This window comes from Lonchura striata, chromosome 1, assembly GCF_050655825.1.
Source record: "Lonchura striata isolate lonStrDom1 chromosome 1, ASM5065582v1, whole genome shotgun sequence".
Classification (NCBI taxonomy): domain Eukaryota; kingdom Metazoa; phylum Chordata; class Aves; order Passeriformes; family Estrildidae; genus Lonchura; species Lonchura striata.
In genome coordinates, this window is record NC_140703.1 from 105568432 (window position 1) to 105587360 (window position 18929).

Here is an 18929-nt window from a genome sequence, read left to right on the forward strand (position 1 = left end):
TCACTTTGTTCAACTTTCTAGAACACCACCGTGGTGAAGGGAGCCTCCATATGTATTTTAGCTGTTTTGTGTATTTCCTTATTTATCTACAAATTTCTCACAGTCCTTTGCATTTTGTCCCATGCTGATTCTCGCTGCCATTTTTGAAGACTGTCCACTGTGCTCCCAGGATCTTTTTCGTGAGTGGCAATCGCTTATCACTGCATAGATAATTAGGACTGTCCTTCCCCCCGACACCAATCTGCTCATTGTCACAGCGTGTCCCTGTCGTTTTGTCACTCAGCGCAGTAACCATTAGGGTTTAGCCGGCTTTGAGCATCCTGAACAACCTGGTGGGTCACCAAATTCCATCATTTCAGTACTCATTCCCTTTTCCTGGAAACATCCTGAGGGTGCTCAGGCTGCAGAAAGAATCCTTCCAGCTGACGAAGCGTGTGGGGAAGTGGAGCATCTCTCGGTATATTCCTACCCTCACTGCGCTCCCCTTCCGCGTCTCACCTCGCTGCAGCCAAGTGGATGGGGAAGCCTTTGGTGAAGGGCTCCATGAAAAGTCCCTCAAACACCGGCCCCACTGATAGAGCAGCTTCCGCCCGTGCCCTGGGGCTGGAGCGAGGGCGGACACGTCCCTGGGGATCCCGGCCGCTTCCAGCGCCCCCTCGGCTGCCGAGCCCCGGCTCCGGCTGGCCGCCACGCCGGGGCTGTGAACATGGGCCGGGGGAGCGCCGGCAAGCAGCTCCGCCGTGCCGGGGCCAGGGCGCCAGGAGGCAGCGCGGGGTCGGTCCCTGCGCCGCCCGCCCGCCCCGGCTCCGGTAATCATTAACCGGGCCCGGCCGCGGGCTCCGCGCCGCGCATCGCCGCCCGCACTCGCCCGGGACCGGCGGCCGGGCACGCACCGGCCCCGCCGCCCGTCCGCAGCCCCGCGCAGCCATGGAGGGCGAGGCCAACGGGACCCTGAACCCCTCCTGCGGCTCCAGCGAGCCGCCCTACTCGGAGGAGCTGCTCCGGAGTAAGTGCGGGGCGGGAGCAGAGGGGGCTGCCCGCCGGACAGCCGGGGCGCAGCGCCCTCGGCGCCCGCCCGCGGCGGGATGGCGGCGGCTGGTCCTGCCCCTGCCCCTGCCCCTGCCCCTGCCCCTGCCCCTGCCCCTGCTGCTGCTCTGCCCCTGCTGCTGCTCTGCCCCTGCCCCTGCCCCTGCTGCTGCTCTGCCCCTGCCCCTGCCCCTGCCCCTGCTGCTGCTCTGCCCCTGCTGCTGCTCTGCCCCTGCCCCTGCCCCTGCCCCTGCTGCTGCTCTGCCCCTGCCCCTGCCCCTGCCCCTGCCCCTGCCCGTCCCCTGTCCCTGTCCATATCCGTCCCCTGCCCCTGTCCGTATCCCTGTCCCTGTCCGTGTCCATCCCCTTGTCCCTGTCCGTTCCCTCGCCCTGTCTGTGCCCCTGTCCCTGTCCCTGCCCCTGCTCATCACTGTCCCTGTCCCTGCCCATCCCTGTCCCTGTCCCTGTCCCTGCGTGTCCCTTCGCGGTTCTTCCCCGGAGAGGAAATCCCCGAGCAGAGGCCGGCACCCGCCTGTCCCGGCCGCTCCTCCGCTGTCTGGGGCCGAGCTGGCTTCGGGGCAGGGCGAGAGCGCAGCGCGGCCCCAGCCCCGGGCCGGGCTGGCCAGAGCGGGGCTGGCCAGAGCGGGGCTGGCACAGAGCGGGGCTGGCACAGAGCGGGGCTGGCACAGAGTGGGGCTGGCCAGAGCCGGGCTGGCCAGAGCGGGGCTGGCCAGAGCGGGGCTGGCCAGAGCGGTGCTGGCCAGAGCGGGGCTGGCCAGAGCGGTGCTGGCCAGAGCCGGGCTGGCACAGAGCGGGGCTGGCACAGAGCCGGGCTGGCACAGAGGGGGGTGGCACAGAAGGGGGCTGGCCAGAGCCGGGCTGGCCGGAGCGGGGCTGGCCAGAGCCGGGCTGACACAGAGCGGGGCTGGCCAGAGCGGGGCTGGCACAGAGCGGGGCTGGCCAGAGCGGGGCTGGCCAGAGCGGGGCTGGCCAGAGCCGGGCTGACACAGAGCGGGGCTGGCCAGAGCGGGGCTGGCACAGAGCGGGGCTGGCCAGAGCCGGGCTGGCCAGAGCGGGGCTGGCCAGAGCGGGGCTGGCACAGAGCGGGGCTGGCCAGAGCGGTGCTGGCCAGAGCGGGGCTGGCCAGAGCGGTGCTGGCCAGAGCCGGGCTGGCACAGAGCGGGGCTGGCACAGAGCCGGGCTGGCACAGAGGGGGGTGGCACAGAAGGGGGCTGGCCAGAGCCGGGCTGGCCGGAGCGGGGCTGGCCAGAGCCGGGCTGACACAGAGCGGGGCTGGCCAGAGCGGGGCTGGCACAGAGCGGGGCTGGCCAGAGCGGGGCTGGCCAGAGCGGGGCTGGCCAGAGCCGGGCTGACACAGAGCGGGGCTGGCCAGAGCGGGGCTGGCACAGAGCGGGGCTGGCACAGAGCGGGGCTGGCACAGAGCGGGGCTGACACAGAGCGGGGCTGACACAGAGCGGGGCTGACACAGAGCCGGGCTGGCCAGAGCGGGGCTGGCCAGAGCCGGGCTGGCACAGAGCAGGGCTGGCCAGAGCCGGGCTGGCCAGAGCCGGGCTGGCACAGAGCCGGGCTGGCCAGAGCCGGGCTGGCCAGAGCCGGGCTGGCCAGAGCCGGGCTGGCACAGAGCGGGGCTGGCCAGAGCGGGGCTGGCACAGAGCGGGGCTGGCCAGAGCGGGGCTGGCCAGAGCCGGGCTGACACAGAGCGGGGCTGGCACAGAGCGGGGCTGGCACAGAGCGGGGCTGGCCAGAGCGGGGCTGGCACAGAGCGGGGCTGGCCAGAGCGGGGCTGGCCAGAGCCGGGCTGACACAGAGCCGGGCTGGCCAGAGCCGGGCTGGCACAGAGCGGTGCTGGCCAGAGCCGGGCTGGCCAGAGCCGGGCTGACACAGAGCCGGGCTGACACAGAGCCGGGCTGGCCAGAGCGGGGCTGACACAGAGCCGGGCTGGCCAGAGCGGGGCTGGCACAGAGCGGGGCTGGCACAGAGCGGGGCTGGCACAGAGCGGGGCAGGGCGAGAGCGGGGCTGGCCAGAGCGGGGCTGGCCAGAGCCGGGCTGGCACAGAGCCGGGCTGGCCAGAGCCGGGCTGGCCAGAGCCAGGCTGACACAGAGCGGGGCTGGCCAGAGCGGGGCTGGCACAGAGCGGGGCGCTGGGGCAGGAGGGGCTGCCCGGGACCTGCGGGACCAAGCGCTGAACCGGCCCCTGGAGCTGCGCCGGGTCTCAGACTCCGTCCGGTGAGATTTAAGGATTGGAGATATCCACTGAGACGTGCACTGCCCTGCCTGCAGCCAAGTCTGGAACTGCCGGGGGTTTTTGAAGCAGGTTAGAATAAAGAGGCTGGGGCAGAGGCTCTGCTTTGCCTTCAGATAGGCTGCAGGTCCGGCAGGAGTTAGTACTGATGATGAGCATGAACTTCTTAATTAAGCATGATTCCACTGCGGTGCCTTTTTCTGTCTCTGGAAACACATCCCCTGGGAGAAAATGCACTTCAGCCGTCAGTTGGGTCAAAGTTGATACCCATACCCAGTCCTTGTCAGAGAAGCTGGGGTCCAGAGCCAGCCAGGGGACCCCACGAGGCTTTTGATATGACACCAGTGTCAATGGAGACATAAAACCTATCACCTATGGGTAAATGTTGAAATGTTTAAGGGAGAAGCAAAAAAAAAGATTTTGGTGAAGACACCAAGTTTTATCTCAGGCTTGGGATATAAGAGACTTTTCCTTACATTGCTTGCGTGCCCTACAAAATTCCACCAAGCTTCTAGTAAGTTTGCCTGCCTAAGGAAGTTACATGTTACATGCCTATGAGCATATGATGGAAGCAGAGAACTAATGAATACATGTTTGCTTGTAGCCTACCTGGAAAAGTTCCCAGATTATGTATTTATTTCTGCTACATATACATTCATACATTCATACAATCATCTCAGGATATTTGTCCCGGAACTCCCCTTTTCTGAAATGGACTGTTGCATAATGCTTTCAGAAGGTGAAAGTGTATTCTTCCTGCCTGCTCTCCATGGATCCTGGAAAGATTTGTCATGAACTTCGGTATTTGAATGGTTCTGTGGAGCCGGTGGTCTGCCTGTGTAACTAGGAATGAGTGCAAGTATTTGCAGGAATAAGGCAAAGAAGGCCCTCAGAGATGGTGTTGTTACATTAATATTTGACAAGCTTATGAAATAAATCAGAACTGTCTGCTTTCTTCTCTCTCTCTGCAGGCCTTGACCTACCAGGGAGATTTCTCTTTGCAACCTTGACTCTGATGACGCTCATTGCCATTCTGGTGTTTATAGAGGAAGCAGTCTACATCTACAGGAAAATCCCCTCCTCCAAAAGTTCAATCATAATTTGGATTAATGCTGCAGCTCCAGTAAGTTAACATGAAAACAAGATAAAATTTAATGCTGAAAATAAGGCTTCCCTGAAAATCTACAGGAGCCACATGAGCTCTCTGCCCTTCATGCAACCTTCCTCCCTTTTCTCTGTAGGTGATCTCTACTACTTCATGCATTGGCATGTGGGTTCCTCGCTCAACGATGTTTACAGATTTCACAGCAGGAATGTGAGTATTCTGCTTGTTTCTAAGTGTTGCTCCAAGCCCTGAATTTCTTCCCTTTAACCAGCTGCTGCTCTTGGTAACATAGTAGTTCTGTAAATTTAACAATTCCCTAATTTCTTTGTTTGAGTTGAAATCTCTTGGCAGTTCTTTCCTGGGAGGTGGAAAATGCTGAAACAGTTCCCAGTGCTACAGTCCCCTAGTGTGGGAACGTCAGTATGAAGGATCTGTGACTCACATGTAATGGATTCCTTGGACTGACAGTCTCTTTGGAGCAGTAGTCTGTCTTTCCTCTCTCTGCATGTCATTTGGAATGAGAATCTGGCCTGTGACTTCTTCCCTGCACTTTTACTAATGATGATCTGTGGAGGTCTATTATTAATGGTGCCAAGCGAGCCCCTAGTGAGCACATCAATGTAAAAATGTTCCACAGTTGTCCTGATAAAAGCACTTTATGTGTGAGCATGACAGCTCTGGCATGCCCAGAGAGGAGGGAGAAATGTGGTCCTTGTTTTCTGGAGGTGTCGGCACAGCCCTGGAGGGCAGGACAAAGTAAGGGTATGCTGTGGCCCTGAGCACTCCACATCTGGAGATGAGTAAAAGAGTAAAAGAATAAAAGAGGAGGGACAACACAGTAGTAGGGAATACTCTTGGCATGTAGCAGTGTGTACAGGAGGTGCAGATTGCCAGAAACTTCTAACAATCCAGTCTTGTGGCACTTCAAGCATATTTAAACTCCCTCTTCTCCTTTGCCCAAGCTACAGGCAGTGCAGCAGAGGACCTCTTTTCTTGATTGGATTTCCATGTTTGGTGGCATAATCTGTAGTTCCTGGGTAGGGTTGAGAATGTGCAGCTGGGGAAAGAGGGATAGGTGGAGTTGCAGCAGTAGGTGCTTTGTCTGCAGAGGAACCACACCCTGCCTGGGCCAGCACATTCAATAACAGCTATTTATGTGACCCTAGCCATGTTTGTTGGTTGAAAGCCATGTCTGAGGAGCAAGAGGACTTGTTTTAAAAAGTTCTGACTAGTGAGAACTAGATAACTTATGGAAAAATACAGCCAGAATGACTGGGCCAGGAAAGCCTGTGCTTTAACACCAACTCTGCCACCAGCCACCAGAGCGGCTTTGGGAAATTCCACATGTGCTCTGTGCCTCAGTTTATTCCTCTTTCAGTGAGGGTTGGGCAGTGCTGCTCCTCCAACGTGATGGAAAGCAGACGGTGTCTCAAAGACAGAGCTAGAATTTTTGTTGATTGCTTTTACACAAGCTGTAAAAACCCTGTACACTGGCCTGCACAGGCATATGAGACACACAGGCAAGTTAAAGCTGGAATTCTCTTCCTCCCCTAGATTTTTTGCCATAGTTATCCACAAATTCCTGATGATGATGATTAAAGAGTGTGGAGGGCAGAAGGTGCTCCTCAGACGGTTTGAAAATGGTCACTTCACCATCTCCACCGGCCCCTGCTGCTGCTGCTGCCTCTGCCTGCCCCGTGTGCCCATCACCAGGTGAGTCACCCCTTTAAGATTTCCCTTTCAGAAGCCTGGAAACGGCTGCTGGAATTCAGCCAGCTTGGCAGGGCCAGGCTTACAGCAAAGCTTCCCAAAAGTCAGTCTCAAGATGTCTCAAACTGTTTCTTTTAAACAGCATCATCACTTTAAGGCTGTACACCACCACTAATTTATTTAGTTTCTATAATGCAGAGGTGTATGGGAGGAGAAATTCCTACTCTAAAAAACCTAATAATTGACAATTCCGTTTTTAATTCCAGAAGGGAACAAATATCTTGAGATTGGGTATTTTTCACAAGCAGAATTATCAAATGGAGGCTCTCTTGATAGAAAATTTCTCTCACTTTGATAAAATTTAAATGTTTCATTGTGATTTTGACTTTAAAACTGTTTGAGATTAAAATAAATTTTAGAATGAAAAGTAGATTAAATTCTTATAAAGCTTTGTTCTCAATGAAATGGCATCATCTGGTGAGGCAAAAGCAGATATTTTCTTCTTCTAAACTCAGTATTAAAGCATCTTTGAGAAGGGGGTAAGGATGGAGAGCTGCAGGAGCCAAATACTGTCATAAGCAAAATCTGAGGGACTGAAAAGAGACTTTTCTATGGACTTTAGTGTCAGATGGTCCTAGGGAACTGTACAATCTGTTTAGAGAAAACCATCAAACAGAAGAACACAGCATAGTGGTTTTTGACGCATTTTCAAAAATTCTAAATTTTTATTACAATATTTTTTCCTTAAACTGACTCATTTGGTATTAGAATTAAAACTTTAGTTTCCATAATTTTATTTTAACAGAGTAACACTAAATATTTACATGGAGGAGCTATGAAGAAGAAGAGGTAGTAAACCAACTAAAAATGCACCTTTATTTGTTCTTCCCATGTCTGTTACCCTGTGTATAGGTTGTAGCAGCTGGGACCTTGGGAGAGGATCCCCTACTCTGCCTTCTGTGGTTCAGCCCAGTGGCAGTTTATGCAGGATGATGTCAGCTAATATGGGCTAATTTCAGGAGCTAGACAGTGCCTATTACTGCTGGCAGGAAGGACAGCTGGCTGTTTAAAAAACTGAAAAAAAAAAAAAAGGCTTTTTGCTCTGCAGAGGGCTTAGGCCTCCTTCTCCAGTGTCTGTACCACTGGGAAACCCATCTGCTCTCTGCTTCTAACCTCTGGCCTTCTCCCATTGCAGGGTACCTTTTTTAAAAAAATATACTGGCAAGCTATATGAGAGAAAAGTCAGTCTCACATTCCTTCCATAGGTATCTTATGGGGAAACAGGGAGCTATCCCAAGGGAGGGATTAATTCTTAAAAAAAAAAAAAAAACATCCTGGGGAAAATAACAAGATGAGGCAGTGTAACAATCCATACAACTGGGAGAGGTGTGGCAGAAGAGATCTGGTGATCAGTAGAGGTGGGCCTGTGCTAACAAGGGAAACAACTTATGGCATTGCAGTGACTGCACTCTTTGTCATATGTATTATTCTTTAAAGTTCTCTGGGAATAATAAATCTTTGGAAAGGTACACACTAAGTGGCTGGTCCATTGCAGGTCTTTCCACATGGGTTTGTGCTGTTGGTAATCCTGTGATTACTAGCTATATTCATTGAGCAATTCCTGTAATTCCTGGTTCATGGTTTTATCCTTTAGCACACTAAATGGCAGCCTGTTGTCTGTGAGACATCTCTGATGGCAAGGCCCAAGGAATTCCAGTGAAAACAACACTGAAAATATGGGAAATAATGCACAGTAACAGACTGAAACTTGAGTCAGCTGTAGCAGCAGCAGCTTCCCCTGTGAAAGCTGAAGGAGAGCTCAGGTCAGTCAGCTTTCATGCCCTCTGTTAGAAAGTTCATCTGCCCCTCTCTTGGTGGCCTTCAGTGCTGGCTGGCCAGGTTACAGGTGTGTTCTGCAGCCACTTTATAGTGACAGCAGTGAAGGAATCCTGAGCTGTCCTGCTGGCCTTGTGCAATTTGCCCAGTGAGAGACTGTTCCTTTCTTGTGTTAGGCTACAGAGGGACAAACCCAGATGCCAGACCCAGTACCCAAACATGGTACTCTTCCACTGCACTGAAAAACCACCACCAGTCTGCGTGATCCTCTTTCTTGATCTGCCACAGGACCAAGAAGTGGCTGAACAGACTGATTTGTCCAATTTCATGGGAGGACTGAAATAATAAGGCAACAAGGCAAGAGCAAATGGCATCATTGTTCAGAAACTGGTTATGCAGCTACTGTCTCCCTGGCTGGCTTCAGGGGAGAGAAAGACATCATGTTTTGCCCAGCCTTGGTTAGTATGTACTTGTTGCAGAGCAGGAAAAGTACTATTTTTGTAGAGACTTTATTAAATAAACATTGGGAAATTCTTGGAAATATTTTCTAATCTTGAAGCTGTTCCTCCCCAGATTTTAGCCACATACTACAGGAATGGAAAAGTTTTGCTGGTGACAGTATCCAGAAATTGTTATTAAAGTTGCTAATACGATCATGGCCATGATTTTTTTCTTTTGCTTATTTTTTTGTCCAGGCAAACCCTCTTTTGGCTGAAGCTGGGCACCTTTCAGTTTGCTGTCTTTCGGCCTGTGCTCATATTTTTATCAATAGTGCTTTGGACTAATGGCAATTACGTTCTTTACAATGTAAGTAACTATTTTAATCAGAGAAGGTCCTCAAAATCCATAGGTTTCAGGGCAGATGTAACTATCTTAGCCTACAACTAAACTGTGAAATCTGGGACCATTTCCAAGTGAGTCCTTACTGCATTCTTTTGAGACCAGAAGCATATAATTTCCTGACAGCCTCGATTTCTGCCTTCCTCAACTCTCTTGGAAAGAAATTGGGCATCAGGGGGGATGGGTATCAGATTATGCTCCAATATATTTCCCAGCTAGTATGGTTAGATTAGCAGGACTGCAAGTTGTCCTGTGGGATGTATCTGCCCTGTGTTTTGTAAGGTACAGCCTTAAGAAATAAGTGTACTGGCATGTCAACAGGAAGCCTAATTCTGTGTTTTTCAGCAAGACACAGTGATTTTTATATCTGTGCAAAATGAAAAGATAGTACTATACTTCTGCTTTGTAACCATGTAACCTGCAAGATGATGGAGAAATCTGTATCTGATAATAATTTGGCACATCTTGGATAATTCAGACTAAAAGTAATATTTTTGTTGTTGTTTTCTGGTATAAAATGAACGACCCACCTGAGATGTCAGGTTGAACATGCTCTCATGAGCTCTTGAGCATTGGCAGGTGCTGCTGGGGTCTCTGAACAGGCACACGCTCCATGGCTGGCAATTGCACCATTGAGGGGTTGTGTCACTTGGCACCTCCCCAGGCTGAGCACATCTCCCTGTTGGTGCCTGCAGGAGCCTGTGCCAATGCTCCAGTTGGTACTGGGCAGTTTCCCCATTTAAAACCCTGCAACTGCTGCTGCCACCAGCTTTCATGGAGATAGAACAAAGCATTTTAACATCATCCACTTCACAACTTCTTTCTGGAAACATTGAAGTAAGGTTGTTTAAGGTTGTGTGATTTGCTTCTCAGTTGTCTCCCAAAGGACCTGCACTATGGATCAGCTGCTTCATTGGTGCCCTCACCCTTTGTGCTCTGTGGGCAGTAGGAATCATGTTTCGAAAAGTTAGGATTCTCCTTAAGTGTAAGAACATTATCCCAAAGTTTGCTCTTTATCAGGTGAGAAGATTAATATTTCTGGTAAGAATTTCTCTTAACTGCTGATACTATTCTGCTTCTCTTGTTCCTGCTCCTTTGTTGAAAATTTATGGTATTTTTTCCCATTAAATGCACTGTGCAAAGCCATATTTTTACCTGATTAAAGCTGCATCCCTTTGAAGCACTCTCCTTGGCTGCAGTTCAGTTTCACTTGGAGCCAATTTACCTCTAGTCTTAGGAGTGCTGGAGACATGAAAGCCATGTAAAATCTATTTTTAGACCACTGAAATCACAACAGCGCTTTCCGTGGGGCTTGAAGGAAGTTTTGTAGATGTGGTATCCTGAAATGCAACGCTAAAATGCTGGTGTGTACCTCAGAGAGGAGATGTTGCATTGTGCAGGCAGCTGTTGTTTGAACTGTTTCAGCATTCCACAATATGCTGTTTTAACAGTATTTTTCTTGGCCATTCTGCATTTCGGAATTAGATAATAGTGAAAATACTGGCTGCAAATCATTAAACAGTACACACAGGTTAGATTGAAAAAGCACAGGGACAAAAAGCACATCACTGAATAGAGTCCAGCAGAATCCTTGGATATGTATCTTGAACTGGACATGCATCAAGGCTGGTGCACTGAGGTTAGGTAAATTATTAAGCACTAATAAAGGCAGTAAACAGTATGGTCACACCTGCAATGCTGTGTGAGTGTGAATTCAGGTTTGGGATTGCAAACTCTGTTGATGTGAGGGTTTAGATTCAGGCAGTAACACCAGTAGCTACAGAGGCACTTGGATAACTCCATGACAGCAAAGGTTTGGCTCAATGTAATGTGATGAGCAAGTGGTGGTTGCTGAACTCAAGCTGTGAAGAGTCCCTCATACCTTCTGGCAAAAAAACCAGTCTCATATAATCTAGGGATCACAACATCTCCCTGCTGTGGCAAAAAGAGGAGACAAGAGGAAAAATTTTCTTTGAGTCTTTCTTCCACTAAGGAAGAACATAAGCTCATGGATCAAATTAACTGGCATTTTTAAAACATTGTTACCTATTATTCAGAACTCAGTATTATTTGAAATCCCTGCTGGGAGGTCTGTGTATAATGTACCTCCCAAATGAAGGCCTGAAAAGAAATACTTTTCAAGTCCAGGATTAATTTAATACTCCTATTCAGAGCAATATCATCCTGACCTTAAGATGAATTCTGCAGAATGGAAGGCACCCTGCTGGTAGGTGGGGGGAAAAGGAGGGCATGCAAGGAGGAATGAGGCAAACAAAGTTCTGTTATCAAAGCAGAATTGTTGTGTGAACTGTGAAAGCCTTTCTGGTAGCTAAGTCATTTGTTTTCCCTTTCTGGTGCAGTTTATTGTCATTCTGAACCACCTGCAGACCACTATTATCAACATATTCGCCACACAAAAAATTATTCCCTGTGCTCCACCACTCTCCTCTACAGCAAGAGGATCATGTAAGTTTTCTGGGGGAAGAATGTTCTTCATTTATTTATAAAAGTACCCGTTCATTGTTGCTAATGGCAATCTCTGGTGTTTTCCCAGAATACAAATCTCATGGTATCACTAGCTCTAGGAGAATCTAATTTTTTAGTTTAAAAACAATAACAAAAGTTTCATAGCTGTCATGATTGTAGAGAACAACTTGATAATAAGAAGAGTTGGCATCAGAAATGAGAGGAAAAGAAATCAACATGCATGATTACTGTTAAATCTCTTATATTTTGGATACATAATTCATTGCATTCTTCTTGATGGGCCATACTGGAATTCTGTAACTGATGTAATTGCTGAGGGTGAGAGACATGGGGACAGGATGATAGAGTTTGTTCCTTTTGCACAGGTGAAAATTAATAAGCCAATTATTCATTTTCTGTCTGATAGTAATTTCCCCTTTTGTGGGGCTTGTCTTTGTCTCCCCTATTTTTTTTTTTTTTTCAGACATTTCCCAGCAGCTGCTCATCATGGAAATGTTTCTGATAACTGTAATCTCGAGGGTGGTCTATCGGAGAAAATACCACGACCTAGAGCCTCCAGAGTGTGTGACTGAAGAACCCAGAGACAAGAAGCAGGCTCCTAAAATTATCCTGAATGGTGCAGTTGTTGAAGATGCATTGCCAAAGGTTTAGAAGCCTCCCGTGCTCCTGTTTTGCAGGAGCTGTAAGATCAGCTTCAGGAATTTGTACATCCTTGCACCAAAAACAGCCACTGTTCATGTCAGAACATGGCAGGAAGGTCTGTGAGCTGCAGTACTGAAAGGACCAGTAAGGATAATCCTGTTGATTCTCCAGAGATGTGTGCATGGTGTGAGGGTTTTCACACCATGTAATTTACTAAGACTTTATACCATTTTATACTGTTACTGAGTACTTGATGGTGTCAAACTGTCTTACAATATGATTTCTTTTTATTTTTTAACTATTAGAATGGCTGTGATTTGGAGTTAATTCAGACTAATTATTTTTAATCTTTTTTTACTTTTAAAAGTCTTATTTCACCCTGGATTGCTGTCATATGTCCAACATAGCATTTTTCCATGGTTCCTCCATTACAATAGATAATCTCTCACTCTACACCACCAGCTCACCATAACTAATTTTGATCAGTAAATACAGTCTCATATTTGTTCTGAAATCCCCAAGTTCATGTGGGCTCTCCACCTACATAAACAACAATCTCTCTAGGGCAAGACTTTAGATTCCTAGTCAATTCACCTCCTAAATTGGTAAATACACAGTTACTGTTTGTAAATATGGCAGGTATTCTTCCTCTGGACAGCAGGTTCTCTGTCACTAGCCTGGAAAAGGAAAGACAGAGTCTGGGATGTCTTCTGCTCTGTGGTGTTACACGGTGCTTTGGTTCTCTGCTGTAAATGGGGATAACAACACTCAGGATCCTTGCACTAACAGCGTCTGCGAGGATGGGAGCGACTGACAGGACTGTCGGGCTGCTGGTCACCCGAGAGCTGAACATGAGCCACCAGGTAGCCAGGAAGGCCAGTGGCACCTGGCTTGTATCAGTCCTAGCGTGGCCAGCAGGACCAGGGCAGCACTGTCCCACTGGTGAGGCCACACCTCAAATCTTTTGTTCAGGTTTGGGCCCCGCATGACAAAGAGGACATTGAGGTGCTGGAGTGTGTCCAGAGAAGGACAAGAGAGCAAAGCTAGGCAGATTAGAGTCACAGTGCACTTTGGGTTGCCTTTAAAGGACATCTAGTCCAAGTCCCTGCAGTCAGCATTTTCACCTAGATCAGGTTGCTCAGAGCCCCATCCAAACTGACCTTGAATGTTCCAGGGACAGAGCACCTGCCACCTCTCTAGGCCACCCATTCCATTATTTTACACCTCTCACTGTGAAAAGTATCTTCCTTACATCTAGTCTCAATCTATGCTCTTGTTGGTTTAAACCTTTATCCCTTGTCCTATTGCAACAGGCCCTGCTAAAGAGTGTCTCCAGCTTTCTTGTAGTCCCATTTAGGCACTGGATGGCCACAGTAAAGTGGCTTCTTCCCAGAGCCTTCTGTTCTTTAGGCTGAACAGTCCCACCTCCCTCAGCCTGTCTTCACAGGCTGAAGTGCTCCAGCCCTCTCATCATCTCTGTGGCCCTTCTCTGGACTCACTCCAGCACACAGTGGAGCTTTGTTTATGGCTTACATTGAATTAAAACATTCCATTCAGTTTGGGAATTGGTGGGAAATTAAATATACTGAAAACAACTAGTGAACCACCTGAAGCAGAAATTTGGGCTCACTTAAAATGTGTTTTTGTTTCTGATTGAGGTCAGAAACAATATTTTCTTTAACAACTGAAGGATTCCATTATAGTAGAAAACTTGAATTTTTTTTTGTTTTGAAATGGTTGATGCAATTTTTATATTTAATCTTTTTTTCTAAGTGGCAGTCTTGGACTGCATTAATTTGAGAGAATCTGCATTTTTCCCTTGAAAAATAATTTATGCAAGAATTTTTACTCTGCATTAGAGTGAGTGCATTAGAATAAGTTAGCTAGGATCTGCTAACTTATTCTTAACATGAGAAATCTTCTTAATGTATTTTAACATTATGACTATTAGCATATTCCTAATGTTGCTTTTTATCAGTGTAATCTAGGCCACGAGTACTTACATAGGCTTGAAGAGCAATACTGAATTTCATAACAGCATTGGGGATGGTTGGCTGCGAGTACAATCAGCTTCAAAATTGGAAAATAAAATATTTTGAGTTGGTAAAGCATCTTTGTGTTTTCTGTAGTGGTTCTGCGAGGGAATGCTTTGATGGGTGGGATCTGTGGCATGGAAAAGCAGATCCATGTGGCATGGAGAATACATTTGAAAACAGATGGAGTGTGTAAGGAGTGGTGTCTGTAGGACCAGAGGAGGCTGCTGGGGCACAGCAGAAGTCTTCACTCATGGCTCTTGGGCTGCTATCTGTCATGTCTCTGCAGTGCCTGTTAAATATATCTTGTAAATATCAGTGTGGGCCTGATTTAGCCACAGGGATGGCTAGCTACTAGGCTTTTGGATAGCTATTTAATACTTGTTGTGACCTTCATCTGACATATTTCAGCAATAAGATGTACTGTGGTAATTGTCAAGCAGACTTTGAATTTGGCAGCAAATCTGTTTACTGTGTACAGTCAGGGAGATCTCATTCCAAACATCACTTACTTACACAGAAGCCTTTTCAGAGCAAAATTAGACATACATTTTCTTAAATACATGCCTAAGAGCTTTCCTGAGTTGCAGATTATGTGACTGGAGCAGAATGTGTGGGCCTTATTGTTACAAATTTTGGTTTTCATTTTTTTTATTAAGACTCTCTTGCCCTTCTCTGGCTCAGACCAATAGCTGTGTCCTGCCTAATGGAGGTGGACTCCATTGCAGGGCCTGCATTCAGGTACTCCTGAAATGAAAACATTGCGAGTCACCACCTCCAAGCTGGATCTTAATCAGTCTGGGGATGGAGAAACAAAACAGAGAGCCAGAAATTCTGTCAGTCTCAGTTTTGACAACCATCCCTTTCAGATCACTTTCAACTATGTGTCTGAAGTGTTTAAAAGCAGTTGACAAGAGCTAGAAGATAAATTTCACAGTTCCTTTTATACAGCTGTAGTAAAGTAATAATTGTTAGGGTGAGTGCATAACCTTTATGCTGTGTTTGCCTGGGATTATTGTGTGAGGAAGGGTAAAGGTAATATTATCAGTGTTTTCTGTGATTAACAACATTAAACAGAGATAAGCATACACAGAGGTGTGTGATTGAGGGCTAAGAGGCTTTAGGCATGTGGAAGGAATTCCTTAGAACATGAGAAAAAACTAGTCATATGCTTTGGGTGTCCATGTGCTAAAGATACAGGCAGGAGATGAACACTGGCCATGACATCTGGAGCCTCACGTCGGGAAGTGCAGCCCGCACTCAAGGGGGGAATCTCACACACCTGGTAATGCTGCAGGAGCAGGTTGGTAAACAGAAGCTGCTCTGTTCTCTTATTTTCTGCTTGTCCTTCAAGCTATTCATTTTAAAGCAACACTAGCTGAATCCCTCCTGTTTCAGAAGACCATGGTGTGGGCTCCTGTTGGCTGCAGCATGGCCAGTGCTGGAATCTTGAAGAGACTCCCTCAGCAGACCTCCTTGAAGGCAAGCTTTGCCATGTCTTTGTGTTTCTTACGTCTCAGGCCTCTCACCAAGGCCTCATGACTTAATATCCAAGGATGTGTTTCAGGAGTTAAGAAGGTGCTGTGCTGGCTATAGATCTTCTTATCCCTACATCCCACCCTCCAATTGTCCTGTCTGCTCCTTCACCCTCACATTTGCTTCTGCCTTGTTCTCCTTTGCTTGAGAAAAGATCCTGTGGGTACCCATCAGGGAGGATGTGCAAGGGTGTAGGCTCATGCCTGCACACCCAGGACAGCTAGAGCCTACTTTCTACCCAATGTCTGTTTCCAAAGAAAAGCCAAGAAAAGGTACCCACAGCAATCGTTGTGATCCTGTGGTTCCCAGAACTGGAGCAGGGGAAGGATTTGGGTAACATTATTGAGCTCTTAGAGGGTGTCTGAAGGAGGCCACGAGGATGTGAAGGGCCTTGAGGCGAAGCCGTGTGAGGAGCAGCTGAGGGCACTGGGTCTGTTCAGCCTGGAGGAGCCCGAGGAGAGACCTCAGTGCACTGGAGTTACAGTTCCTTGTGAGGGGAAGAGGAGGGGCAGGACTGATGCCTTCTTTGCTGTGACCAGTGACAGGACCCAAGGGAATGGCCTGAAGCTGAGTCAGGGGAGGTTTAGGTTGGTTATAAGGAAGAAGTTCTTCATCCAGAAGGTGGCTGGGCACTGGAACAGGCTCCCCAGGGAAGTGATCACAGAACCAAGCCTGACAGAGTTGAAGAAGTGTTTGGACAATGCTCTCAGGAACAGGGTGTGATTTTTGGGGATGTCGTGTCCAGGGCCAGGAGCTAGCTTGATGATCCTGATGGGTTCCTTCCACCTCAGCATATTCTGTGATTCTGTTGGAATACAATCAGTGGTAAATTGGACAAGTTAGGGCATAGGTAGATTTAGTGTAAGCAGTAGAGAAGCCCTGAAGACTCACGGATGACAGAGAACACAGCAGTCATTTGCTACACACCTAATGCAAATGCGAGAATAGGTCTGTTGCAACAACTCCACTTATTCAATAATTGGAATAATTTGAGGCATTTGGCTTCCTTACCCTTTCAAAAAAAGTCTGACTGCTGCTTTTGCTGACAGCCATTCACGTGTTTCTTCAGGACAGCTCATGAATCTACTTGCACCTCCTTAGCTCCCAGGTAAAATGGATGACTATTTTTAAGACACAGTTTTTGGAGGAAGAGGGTTAGATAACATACTGAGCTCTCGGACTGCTTTAAATGCCTTACAAAGTGTTAGCCAGGTGATTCTAACAGTTGTCTGAAGCAGCATGATGATCTGTGTTTCAGGCTGATTGATAATATGAAGACAATCAAAATATCAAATTGAAAGAGCTCAAAAACCTATTTTTGTAGAATAGTCTTTTTCTTTCTTCCCCCCCCCCCCCATTTCTCTATTTTTTGCCATTTCTTTGTATACAAAAGAAGCATGTTACACCTATACTGATGCCTCTTCCTGAGAAATAATTGAGCAGTTGGTGTTCTGCTTAAGTCTCAGAATACCCTTTATTGTTCTTCAAACAAGGAAAAGAAATCCCGACTGTGGAAAGTACACTGAAAAACAGGAAGATTTTATTCAATAGACTTTGCATTTTTGTGGGAGAAATCAGACAAATTTTGACAATATTTTGGACAGTTTTGGTCAGTTCTAAGGAGAGAGAATTGTCCCAAGACAATTTCCTTTTCATTTGAGGTGTCTTTTGCCTTCACAACCACATCTAGACCCCATTCTCTAAGACCCAACTGCCCAACATCCCTTATGCATGTAGGATCACAGCATATGTAGAAAACTAGTGGTAGGATAAAATTATTTTTGTTTCCTTTAACACAATTTAGCAGCTGAAAATTGTCAGTCTCCTCTCTAGAGATTCAGGCATCAGATCACAGACATCATCTGGGAGGTAAGGAACAGTTTCCACACAAGCTGAAATTGGTGCAGACATTTTGGAGAACTGCAAAGCTCTGGGAAAGTGCTGCCAGACATTCTGCAGAGCTGAGCCACAGGGAGAAAGGGAAGGTTGCTGCCAAAGGACAGAGTATTGACACAGAGACAACTAGCAGCTCAACACAAAAAAAAAAACAACACAAAAAAAGCATTCAAAACTCTGTAGAAGCAAAACCAAGTAGCCCAATAATAGCAGCTGAGCAATGTCAAGGCTCAGCCCTCTCCAAGCAGCCACAGAAGCCAAAACTTCCCCTCTTGGCTGAACAGCCCAGGCTGCTGCGGTGCTTATCAAGGGTGGTGAGCACCTTAGCTTGTTAGCTCTGCCCACGGGTTGTGCATATTGACTGATAAATCAGAAGTTTAACTCTTATAAGCTGTGAAATCCATTTTGCTGAGGTTTGGTACCTAGCAAAAGGGAGAGCTGTTCAGTATATGCAGCACCTCCTCATCTATCACCCTTGGCAAATCCCTGGTTTAAGAGCCAAAGCAGGAACTAGAAGCAGCATGGCAACAATTTTTGAATTTATATTAGTCCTTCATTGCCAATTGCTGAAAAATGTGAATTTTGAGTTTCAATTTCTTCCTGTACCCTTGTCATATCCAGCCACCAAAAGGTGTGAGCTAATTGTTAAATTCAGTTCAACAAGTTCCTCATTAGGGTGAAATTACCTGAGTTTGAAATCTGCTAATTTTCCAATCAGGGTGAGTGTTTGCACTTGTGATTTGGAAATAATTAACACATGGTATAACATCAAAATCTATGTAAAGGCTAATGGTAGAAAGACTAATTTCCTTGGCATGAAGTGGTGTGCTTGGTTTCCCCAGAGTTCTATTACTCTTCTTTCAGTATTGGTATCTGCTGTGTAAGATGTTCTTGTATTTATTTAGACTATTTCTCCACAGACTTATACTTTTAATGATAATTTTGAAAAATTAAATTATTCTCTTCCAGGATTGTGTTTTTTTAAATTTGAAATGTGCTGTATTTCTTTCTGCTTCCTCCAGTTAATGCTTTCCTAGAATTACTTGTTTATATTTTCCCTAAAGGGAGACAATAAACTGATTAGGGCTTTAGCCTGAATTCTGCAAACTTTCAAATACACCTCCTCAGGATACCCATGTTCTGATCCTTCAGAGCATTCCTAGAAATGTGAATGCTCTGTAGTACTTGGAAAGAAAGTATAACCAGGTAGGGCAATTAATCAGGAAAGCAGATGTGTACATGGGTAAAACAAGTGTAATTGGAAAACACAAACAAATTTTCCACCTTAGTTTCAGCAGCTGTGAATTCTAACATCCTGACATAGCTCAGTTGGTCAGAGCATGGTGCTAATAATGCCAAAGTTGTGGCTTTGATCCCTGTATGGGCAATCCATATAAAAGTTGGACTTGATCTTTGTGGGTCCCTTTCAACTCAATATATTTTGTGATTCTGTTTTATTGGATAACAGTAGCTGGTATAAACCAGGTATTTTTTCTGGTAAACAATGCTACCCTTGGAGCTTAGAGCATGGCACTAGAACAACTTAATGCATCA

The 18929-nt window shown here is 47.3% G+C and overlaps 1 protein-coding gene across 1 annotated transcript; it reads left to right on the plus strand.

Moving 5' to 3' along the window:
• The first annotated feature begins 753 nt into the window (after nucleotides 1-753).
• Nucleotides 754-14694, plus strand: LOC110483226 (organic solute transporter subunit alpha). Its single transcript, XM_021552936.3, has 8 exons — nucleotides 754-1006; nucleotides 4262-4413; nucleotides 4532-4605; nucleotides 5950-6108; nucleotides 8637-8748; nucleotides 9655-9801; nucleotides 11142-11247; nucleotides 11732-14694. Exons 1-8 carry the CDS (start codon nucleotides 928-930, stop codon nucleotides 11917-11919), a joined length of 1017 nt encoding a protein of 338 aa, XP_021408611.2. The 5' UTR covers nucleotides 754-927; the 3' UTR covers nucleotides 11920-14694.
• The last annotated feature ends 4235 nt before the right edge of the window (nucleotides 14695-18929 follow it).